This window comes from Beta vulgaris, chromosome 7, assembly GCF_026745355.1.
Source record: "Beta vulgaris subsp. vulgaris cultivar EL10 chromosome 7, EL10.2, whole genome shotgun sequence".
NCBI classification, from domain to species: domain Eukaryota; kingdom Viridiplantae; phylum Streptophyta; class Magnoliopsida; order Caryophyllales; family Amaranthaceae; genus Beta; species Beta vulgaris.
In genome coordinates, this window is record NC_079208.1 from 8244567 (window position 1) to 8256142 (window position 11576).

At 34.1% G+C, this 11576-nt stretch overlaps 1 protein-coding gene across 1 annotated transcript; it reads right to left on the bottom strand.

Annotated features, from left to right (window-relative positions):
- Positions 1 to 8439: 8439 nt before the first annotated feature.
- Positions 8440 to 11146, bottom strand: LOC104898594 (UDP-glycosyltransferase 73C3). Its single transcript, XM_010685689.4, has 2 exons — positions 10296 to 11146; positions 8440 to 9386 (listed from the first exon to the last, which is right to left on the bottom strand). The coding sequence occupies exons 1-2, from the start codon at positions 11070 to 11072 to the stop codon at positions 8688 to 8690; spliced, it is 1476 nt and encodes a 491-aa protein (XP_010683991.2). The 5' UTR covers positions 11073 to 11146; the 3' UTR covers positions 8440 to 8687.
- Positions 11147 to 11576: the final 430 nt, after the last annotated feature.

Genomic DNA, 11576 nt, shown 5'->3' on the forward strand with positions numbered 1-11576 from the left:
CACATTCAGGTTTCCTTGTAATATTTGGATCAGCTATCTCCTAGGCTTGAATTTCTTGAAGGGTCTATAAAACATGTTTTTCCAGAACCATCCAAAATTATCTGTACTCTAAGGGTCTGTTTTCCCCAGCTTATTTTCAGTTCAGTTAAGTTCAATTCAGTTCAGTTCAGCTCTTGACAATACTTTTACTCTCACATATCATTATTCATTTCATTTCAGTTCAATTCAGTTTAATTCAATTCAGTTCAATTCAGTTCAGTTCAGCTGTTTTATGCCGAAGAGAACAGGCCCTAAGAACTATTCATAAAAATAACTACAATAAAATACTCCCTCCATTCCAAAAAATATCGCTATACTTTCCATATTCGGGTGTCTCAAAGATAAGATCAACACTTACTAATATGGTAGTGACCTAGAATAACTTTGTACTTCTCTCTCTCTCTCTTCCTTGATGGTCTCTAGTCTCTACTATCTCCTGCCCATCTAGTTCTCTAGCCAAAAAATTCACAAAAAGGTAGGAGACTCACAAAAGACGAGAACACTATTAATAAAATGCGGGGTACTCAAACTTAGTATTACATACGTACTGTACTTGTTTTTAATTAAATGAAGATAGATCAATTTACATAATATAAAGAATTTTATAATACCATTGCAGTATTACATGCAACTTTATGCTGTTAAGATAATATTATAGATTCTTGTATATCATCAAAACTAAATTGAATGTCAATTCTCATCACTTATGTGGATATAAGTAAATTCTAAATATGATTTACATGCTTAATATTTAAAATTGGATACAATACCATATGAGGCACCAATTCCCAATTCATGGCTGCAATAAATCTAATTCCATAAACTAGTGATCATAAAAGATAGGATAAACGGGAAACTCTTGGTAACTAATTGTTGAAAGATTTTTAAAAACTCCAATAAAGACATTTTTGTAATTTGACAAGATGGAAGTACCAACTTAGAGTCAAGTTGGTACCAAAATCTCCACCTTGAAAACAAGTTAGAAATTTGGTCAAATCAAAGCTCTAGATGTATCCTCAATGACTTCTCTTGATTTCTGGAGAAGTAGCCTGGTCAATTTCTTGCTGCTTCAGATAGTACGTATGGACCATCATGATGTTGGTTAAATCAAAGCACCAATTTTCCTTCACATTGTGCAAGTTTGTGGTTAAGTTGGGTTAAATAAAATTTGGCCCACATTAACCTAAAAATCTCTACTTTGGACTAATTGTTGTTTACATATCGTATAAACACCAAAGGGAATTATGCAGATATGTCACTATAACTCAACTGTTAGAAAGATGTGATATGCTGGGACCTGTTTTATGAAGGAATTGACGTCGAACTGTGGTTGTATGGTAGAAGCCATAATTGAAGACCTTTGCAAGAAGGAATTGACGTCGAACTGTGGTTGTATGGTAGAAGCCATAATTGAAGACCTTTGCAACACAAAAATTTCTCTGTCTGATGACATTTAGAAGTTCATAAACACATGTAAATGTTTTAAATACTCCACCTTGAGTCGAAATCTTACACCTTTTAGAATTAAGAGTATCCAAAAGAGATGATGTTTTGCTTCAAATCAGGACCACAATGATCCAAAGTCCTTATCCCTCATTTGTCTTGATTCAAAGGAGTCAATACCATGATACTTGCAACAAGAACAATTACCCATAGAAACGAATATGTTCTTCACCGATTTAGAATGATCGTTTTGAGAACAAACATGATCGGTGCAACCAGATTCCAGCACCCAATTAGGAATTCTAATAGTTCCAGGAAAGTAGACAATAACGGATTCTATTTCACCAAAATCGGCTTTTGCAGTTTCCTCAATTTTTTTGCTCGTTTTCTTCTCTTTCGAGCTTTTTCTTTAACTTTAAGCAATCTGAAACATCACATCCATACATTTTACAATATGCATAAATTATTAAATTCATGCCCGTTAGATATGGTCAAAGTTTTAGTACTTATTTTTCCATATGATCTCCCTAGCTCCTATACTTAATCATTCAACGTTATGATTGGAGTGCACTTCAAGGTCAAATATCTATTTTGGGAGTAAACGAGATTTAACATCTTCAAAAGATAAAGTAACATTATTACCGTGTAACATAATTTTCTTAAAGTGCTTGTACGATGGAGGTAAGGAGATGATTAATAACAAGGCTTTATCCTCATCTTTAATTTTGATATCCAAATTTTCAAGATCAATAATAATAGAATTGTATTCTCTAAGATGAGATTGGATAGAGGTACCTTCATCCATCCGAATTGTATAAAGTCTTTCCTTTAAACGGAGTTTGTTAGCAAAGCTTTTAGTCATATAGAGCGACTCGAGTTTCAACCATAGCCCTGCAGCCGTCTCCTCGTGTAATACCTCATATAGTACCTCCGTAGTTAAACATAGTTGGATAGCTGATAATGCCTTTTCATCCATTTCTTGCCATTCCTCATCAGTCATAGTAAGTGGCTTTTTCTGCTTGCCATCAAGTGCTCGTCTTAATCCAATCTGTGTCAGAACGGCTTTCATCTGAACTTTCCAGATACTAAAATCGATCTTGCCATCAAATTTTTCAATCTCAAACTTCGTAACCAACGACATTTTTTAATGTCAAAACACTCTAACCAACCTTGACTTATATACTACTTGTTTTGTGAGTGCTAGTACAAGCAAATTAAAGAGATATAGATTAAGCAAAATAATAAAGTTGGAAATATGAAAAGAAAAGTAGTAAAAATGGACACACAATATTTCACGTAAAAAGAAACCTCTAATAGAGGTAAAAAAAAATCTATAGACAACGAGTATTTGAAAATCCATTATATACAATAGGAGACTAGAAGAATTACAATTAAAAGGGTGAGTAGTATATTATAACTCTTGCTATAGTAAAAAACTTACAAATGAATAAATAAAAAGATAAATAGTGAATTAGGGAAATTATAGTATACAAGGAGGAATGTTAGAAAGGCTAGTGTAGTATGTATGGCTCTTTGGATTGGGAAAGTTGGTTGATCTTGTACCCAAATGGGATGCCCGTCTTCATATATATAGGTGAATAATGGCAGTGCAAAATGAGCACAATTGATTTGGATTTGTCTAGAACTCTCCATCACCATCACCCACGGATCTAATTTTTGCCGACATAATGCTCTAATTTTTTTTTTTCACAAATGACTTCTCTGGATTTCTAGAAAAATCGCGACGTTGATTAAAGCAAAGCACCACTTTCCTTGATATTATGCAAGTTTGTTGTTAAGTTGGGGTATTACAAATCTAATTTGGGCCACATCAACCCAACACCACATGCTCATAAGAATAATGTCCGTTCAAGAAGAAGAATCTATAAAATATATTAAAAAATAGGAAAAATGGATCAGAATATCCCCAACTTTGGACGGTCCGCTTTTAATACCCCCAAACTTTGGATTATTTTTAAATACCCCCAACTTTGGGGGTAGTCCGCCAAAAATGCACCATTTACCTGTTATGACCGGATGAACTGGTAAACCAAAAACCCCACCCCCTCTGCTCATCTCTTCTCTCCTCTCCTCATCCCCCACCCCCAACCCCCACTGCCACCTTCCCTCACCACCATTTCTCTCTCCTCCCTACACCTTCGTCACCACCTTCATTCCCACCAACAACCACCTCTAATTTCTCCCTTCTTTGTCTGTTCTCGACCACCTTCAACAACCACTTCGCTCTGTCGTCTTTCACCTCTCGCTTCGGTGCTGCCTCCTTCTTGAAGGTTGTGGAGGCTCTCTCTGGGTCTCGTACGGTGGCAGTGAGCAGTGGTGGGTGGGCGGGCATTCGACGGGGTGGTGTGGAGAGGGGGGATGCAAGGGTTGGGCTGGGCGTGGAGGGGAGGGGTTCGAAGGTGGTGGTTGGGCTGGGCGTGGAGGGGAGGGGTTTGAAGGTGATGGTTGGGCTGGGCATGGAGGGGAGGGGTTCGAAGGTGGTGGTTGGGCGTTTGGGGGGGGGGGGGAAGGGGTTCAAAGGTGGTGGCTTGGTGGCTGGGGTTGGGGAGGAGGGGTTTAAAGGTGGTCGCTCGGGTGGGGGAGATTCCGGTGGGTGGCTGGGGTGGGGATGGGGTGTGGGACTGGTGGGAGGTCGTGGTAGTGGTGGGCTGGTGGCTAGGTGGTGGTTGTAATGGAGGAAGAAGAAGTAGAGGATGGAATAAAAAAAAATTATCTTGTTAACAAGTTACAAGTCATATGGGTGCATTTTTGGCGGACCCCAAAGTTGGGAATATTTAAAAATAATCCAAAGTTGGGGGTATTAAAAGCGGACCGCCCAAAGTTGGGGTTATTCTGATCCATTTTTCCTAAAAATTATTCTTAAGAACGTATATATATGTCACGTGTCATCTCATTTAATAACATTCTATCCATGTCTTTTTCATATGGTAAAAAAAAAAGCATTGTTAACATGAAGATTCAAAAAAAAAAAAAAAAAAAAAAAGAAAAAAAAAAAATCCACAACCTCAAGTATATATATATATGAAAGAAAGAGATTAAACCATCACTCCACCATATTATTATTACTTATTTAATCAAAAATTAATGATGATATATGAATGATTTTTTTTGAAATTCATATAATGAATTACATGACTTATTTTAAATGATTCAACATGATTCAATCTCAACAATATATTAATTCCACCATGTGAATTAATAGCTAAAGTTCCCAACCAACATTATGCTTGCATCAATATTCCAAACAAACATGATAATCAACTCATAATCATATCTCAAAATCAACATGTTTGCACACATGCATAAAACATGTAAAATCCAATCTTACTAGAAATCACATATGAACTTACAAAGTTCCTATACATAATACTACAATTTTTTCTTCTTAAATCATGATACTATATCACATAACACATAGGTATGTACGTACCTTGTGTAAACAAACTGATAGGCCACCTTTAATCACTTAAAAATCACCTATCGAATAATCTCCGTCTGAAACAACTAATATAAATCAAAATCAATACTCTAAATAAAATCCAGCAACTTTAAAATACTTTAAATCCTCTTTAAAAATATTTAAAAGTTGTTTTTACCATTAAAAATCCAATTAATTATAATATCTAGCATAGTACTACTATACTATGAATTAAAATCCATAAAACTCCATTATTAAAGCCAATTCTGAAATTCCAGCAACTTATAAAATTATAAAACTCTCTTTAAACATACTTAAACATGCTTAAATTCATAATTTAAAACAATCTCATAGTTTAACATGGTACTATAATTTCCCAATATTTAACACCCTAAAAATTCATGCTTTGATAATTAAAACTCAGATCAATCGAAAAATAATAATCAAACCTGAAATTTTATTCTTTTCATACATAATATATATAATTCAAGATTAATCATTAAAACAGTAAATTAAAGTTATTAATCATGATTAGTACTAAAATAAAACATAAAAACATGATTTTTAATTAAAACTTAGGAGGAAAAACAGAATTAAACCAACGAATCAAGGAAACAATGAAGGACAATGCGCCCGAAAAATACAGCAGCACCGACAGCAGTGATGCACAAGGAGGGTGGCGGTTGGCGGCGGTTGTGGAAGTGTGGTGACGTTTCTTGGCGAAGAAGAAAGCATTACTTGAAGAAGAAGAAAGAAAAATTGGAAGAAAGAAGAAACAAAAAGAAAATATGAAAGTAAGAGAGAGAAAGAAGGGGGCCGACTGTCTAGGAGTTTGTGAGGAGAGAGAAATTATGTGTGGTAAAAATAATTGGGTTTAAGTATTTATAAGTAGGATTTTCCTTTTGAGCTTAGGAAAAGGAGATTGGGTTTAAATAAGTTTGATGATGAATAGGATTGATGAATTAGAACCCTTAGCATCAATAGAAATCCTTTTCCTAATCCACTTAGAATTTGGGTTCCTCTAGCCCATTTAAACTTTTTTTTTCCAAATCCAATTAGTATTTCAAATATTTTTCAAAGCATGCCTTAACAAAAATATTTTAACTTCCTTAAATCCTTAAAATAATTTCTTTAACTTTAAAAATGGTCAACCTTCTTTAAATAAATAAATCATTTCTAATTGAATTAAATTTAAATATAAATATATAAATGTTAAAATATATAAAATCCATAAAATTATGGGGGATCACATTTAGAACATCCTATGTACTCTCCCGTCCCAAAATAGAGTTTCCATTTCCCTTTTCTCACGATAATTTATGCAAGTAGAATATTAGAGGGATAATAAAGATTTTTTGTTTATTTAAATAAATGTTGTATGGGAAAAGATGATTTTAGGAGAGAGAATGGAGAATAATTGGTGAAAGAGCATTAATTGTAACATTTTGGTTGAATAAACAAAGAAAAAAAACAAAATTCAAAAAGCAAATAAATGATGGGACACGGTTTTTCTAGACAAATTACGGAAAAATGTGGAACTAAATATGGAAATGGGAACTATATTTTGGGACACCTAAAATGGAAATGGGAACTATATCTTGGGACGGAGGAAATACTATTTTGTTTTTTTTCTTTTGATTTCTTTTTATGGAACTAATACTTCCTCCGTTTCTTTTTACTCGCTACACTTCTCATTTCACGAACTCCTAGGCAATTTTTGGAGAAGAGAGAGGTAGAAAGTAAAAAGAAAAGGGACCCATGTGGGAGGAGAAAGATAGAAAGAGTTTATTGCCCAAAAAAGAAGTGTAGCTAGTAATGTGAAACTTCCCATAATGAAAAGTGTAGCGAGTAAAAAGAAACGGAGGAAGTATATGTTTTATACATTAGTTAAAAATTATGGTCAAGATTTAGCATGTGGAATGGGGAAAGTCATATTGTTGCAATTAATATGGGACACATGGAGTATTTTTGTAAGAGGTGCTATACATTATATAAAACTAATTCGAATGTAATTCACCAATGGGGAAACTAATTTTTTCTCTGTTTAAAAATATTTTGACATACTTCTCTCGAGATGCTTATGTTAACCATTAATACTTCTAATTCTTTATAGTTATAAATTATAAAAAGCTGATGATATTATAAAAGTTTATATCAAAACGAGTCTAATAAGATCTTATATGACTATACTAGCAAATTATGAACGCGATGCATGCCTGTTTTTTTTTTTTAAAATCTTCTTCAAACATAAATTGCAACCTTTTTGAGCATAAACATGGTTAAAATTTTGAACATTACACGTTTTTTTGGCTAAATTTTGTAGGTTATAAGCATCTATTAATTAACCCTTTTTTTAATTTGTTTTTACTTATTTTTTATTTTAGGTTTTTAAAATTAAACTTGATGAACAATAAAAGAGTATTAAGTTAATCTTTTAGGATTTCTTATATAGTATTAACATAGTCTTTTGTGTATATAAGTCATTTTGCTTTGTTAATTGATTGAATTTTCTGATTTGATGCAATGCAATTAGGGATGGCAACGGGTGGGATTTAGGTCGGGTGAGCCATCACCCGCATCCATCACCTGGTTAGATCGACCCTCATCCATCCATCCGTCACCTGTTTACTCATCCCCCGAAATCCATCCATCCATCACAACCAGGTGATTCGGGTGGGTCGGGTGATTAACCGGTGAAAAATCTATATATCGAATTTAGATTATAACTATTAAAAAAAAATGTACCCAATTTTCACCTACACTTTCCGAAATCATAAATAAATATGCCGATGATTTTAGCATAAAGAAAAGGTGACGTCGCACCATACAAGTTTTAGGAAGTCGTCTTCACAATAATAAAGTCTCGACAACAATATTTCAACAATACGAGTTTAAAAAATACGAGTTTGAATATAAAAAATTAAACGGATGGATAATGGGTCGGCTGCTTAACCGGGTGATGGATCATGTGATGGGTGAGAAATGGTCACCTGCATCCTACCCGGATCCGTCACACGGTTCACCTGTCACCCGATCTTCATCCATTTATTACGTTTTTTCACGCTTTTATTTAAACAGGATGGAGCGGATTACTAGATTTCCACTAGATATTGTCATCCCTAAATGCAATACTTGATTGTGTTTGTGAAATGATTGATAAACTATTTGATTGATGTAACATTTCTTTTTACTTTTTTTGAGCATACATGTACTAAATCTTATATCAATATTTCTTCTTTTGGTGGTATAATTATAACTTGATTGCCTTAATATTTAATTAAGTTAGTTTTTTAATGTTATATTTGAGTTTGACTTTTATTTTTCTCTTTTTTGATAGTAGTTGATTTACTAATTGACACTTAAGTAAATTTATAAGCAGGGACACCATTGGTCCCCTTCCCTTATATATATAATATAAATTTTCTTTACATGTAAATCTCAAAACATAGTCAAAAGAGAGCGTGTTAATTGTGAAAAAGTCAAAACCGTGTCAAGTATTTTGAAACAGATGATGTATGTATATAATATTTTAAGGAAATTTATTAATCAACATGTCATCTTCGCAAAGAGAAAATGACAGCTTATATGGAATGTGTTATATCAAGAACACCCAACTAATTTTTTTTTTTGATCCATATGAGCCACGAAGGCGGTACAAAGTACAAAGAAAGGGAGGGGGGATTCGAACCTGTGACCTATCGTTCACAGCACCTCAATCTTAACCACTAGGCCAAGACATCCTTGGTAGAACACCCAACTATTTGACTTAGTTCAAGTTGCACCATTGTTTGACATGCTCAATAAACGAAGTAATGTTCATATATGAAGAGCCACCTTCTTCCACTGCCTGATTTGCTCTCTCTCCAAGCTCTTGTGCTTTTCTTCTTCTTTCTTGTCCTTTCTCTCCTTCATCCATTAGTTGGTCTACAACATCCTTCACACTCTCTCTCTTCACATAAATCCCATCATTTGCCTCCTCCCCCCATTGCATAGTGACCTCAACTCCTATTCTAATCCCAATTTTTAGTACTTGAACTATTAACTTCTCATTGTAAAATTGTTCGGCAAACATTGGCCAAGTAATCATAGGCACACCTGCACTTACTCCTTCCAAAGTCGAGTTCCATCCACAATGAGTCATAAATCCTCCGGTCGCGGGATGAGATAATATTAATACTTGAGGGGCCCATCCCTTGATTATTAGTCCTTTTCCTTTAAGCCTATCTTCAAAGTTTTCATTCTTTACCCACTTCTTTATTTCTTCATTGTAATCAACTTCTCTAATAATCCAAATAAATGGAGAATTTGACGCTTCTAGGCCCTTACCAATCTCAATCAATTGTTTAGGCAGCAAATGACATAGGCTACCAAAACAAACGTATATAACTGACTTTGGCTTCATGGTGTCAAGCCATTTTAAGCAATAATGCTCGTCGATAGAGGTCATTTCTTCATAGTCTTTAACCTGCATCATTAACACCAACTCAGCATGTTACTAAATACGGAGAAAAGAATTTATTGGTTGACAAACTCATGGTTGATTATACACATGGGTCACCTATATATGTTACTTGTTATATCAAGGATGTCTTAACCTAGTAGTTAAGATTGAGCTGATGTGAACGATAGGTCACAAGTTTGAATTCTCTCCTCCTTCTTTCTACTTTATATTATATTCGTAGCTCTAATGGATAAAAAAATATGTTACTCGTTATGCCAAGTTATTTTCTACCCTCTATTTTCTTAAAAATTAATTAACACATTCACTTCTTTTAACATGCGGCCAATAACAACATTAAAGATATGTTATTTTCACTGACCTAAGTGAATATGAAATGCAGTCTTAATTCCTAATTGGAACTGATGTTCCGTTTGGTTACGCCTGATCTATTTAGACGTGATAAACTTTAATTTTTATTTTTAAGGCAAAACCAACACACCCTAAGGAGCTTCGTTGTTTTAAAAATTATTCTATTTGTTTAGATATGAATTTTTAAAATATTCATTTTTAATAATTCAATATAAATAGTTGGATATATAATGGTTAAAGAACAACATTAAAAGTGTGTTATCTTCACCGACCTAAACTAAAATCTGAAATGTAGTCATAATATCTAATTTGGAACTGATCTATCGTGACTTGACCTTTTGGTTACACCTGATCTATTAGACATGATCAACTCTAATTTAAATTTATTTTTCAAAGTAAAAAACAACACACTCTAAGGAGCTTCGTGATTTTGAACTTGTTTTAATTTATTTGTTTAATTATGAATTTTAAAATGTTCATTTTTAATAATTTAATATAAATAGTTGGATACATTAATGATCAAAATTTAGTTGTATGTGAAAAAGCTAATGTTGCATGTATTACCATTCTATTGCAAAGAGAGAGTGCGCCAACACACAAGACATTTCCCATCGCCACCTTTTGGTATGACTTAACATAGTCCAACTCAAGCTCTTCAAATGTGTTCACCAACAACCCTTCTGCTGATATTTCAGCTTGCTTAAATTGATGGCGAATATCTTTCAAATCAATACCATCATCACCATGTGAACTACTTGTCCTCATCATCTTAGGCAGTTGAGCATACGTGAACTCTATTTTATCCGGGACATCCGGGACTAAAAATGGTTCATTATCATACTTTACATTTTCATGCACTTTGTGAAGCATCATCTTGTGAGAGCACAAAAGAGTGAAGCAAGAAATACCTTGGTAAGCAAACCTTGGAATATTAAACTTATATGCAACATCTTTAGTCCAAGGTAGGCTAGAAATTATACAACTAGGCCTTGGATCAACTTTTTCAAGGTGACTTTCTAATGGTGCTTGTAATAAAGAGCTTGACACAAGAAACTTTGTTTGCAAATCAGGAGATGGAAGACTATCAAGGTTCTCGCATCCCTCAGGTAGCCCGGCCTCGTTGCATGGAAAAGGAAGTGGCACAAGCTTGATGCGGAGGCGGCCTGAGCGTATGGCGCGATCGACGGTTGCTTGGTAGCGAGCGGCGTTAAGTGGGGTGGTGATAATGGTGATAATTAGGCCTCTTTTTGCTAAGATCTTAGATAAATCTATCATGGGGATTAGATGGCTTTGAGACATTAATGGGATAACAATGACATGAATTTGATCAGTTGATGCCATGGACGTACAAATTAAAATGAAGAGAATGAGAGAATGAGAGGTTTTTGTTAGAGAAGTGAGTTGGAGTAGTGAAGTTATTATATTTGGTTGGCTAAGATAATAGTAAAGTTGAGGTATATATGGTCACTACTCACTAGCTAGGAGATGGGGTAGTGTGTGCAAGACTGATAATGCTCAAGTCCAAGGTTTTGTGATGTAATTGCATACGATTTTTTACATCGAAGATTGGTTGTGATGCACAAATATGGTCCTATATGGACATCTACTAGCATTTTGGCTTTACTTGGTTAGATGGAAGTTTCTTTTCCCCCCTCTCCTTTCTCTCAAAAGAAAGTTTAGTGGGAGGAAATATTTAGACAATTTTAAATAAGTTTTGGCAATTACAAATTAGTCTCTATATAAACTCAAATAACTTTTGATGGTTTTAAATAAGTTCAGATACATTTAAAGAAGTCTAGAAATAAAATTCAACAAGCTTAAATAATAATAGATAATTTTCAGTTA

What these genes read in the sequence shown, in the direction of transcription:
- LOC104898594 (XM_010685689.4), bottom strand. Translation starts at nt 11,072, where the DNA reads ATGGCATCAACTGATCAAATTCATGTCATTGTTATCCCATTAATGTCT. An exon ending in TCTCTCTTTGCAATAGAATG is followed by an intron (nt 9,387 to 10,295) that starts GTAATACATGCA and finishes TTAATGATGCAG; the next exon opens with GTTAAAGACTATGAAGAAAT.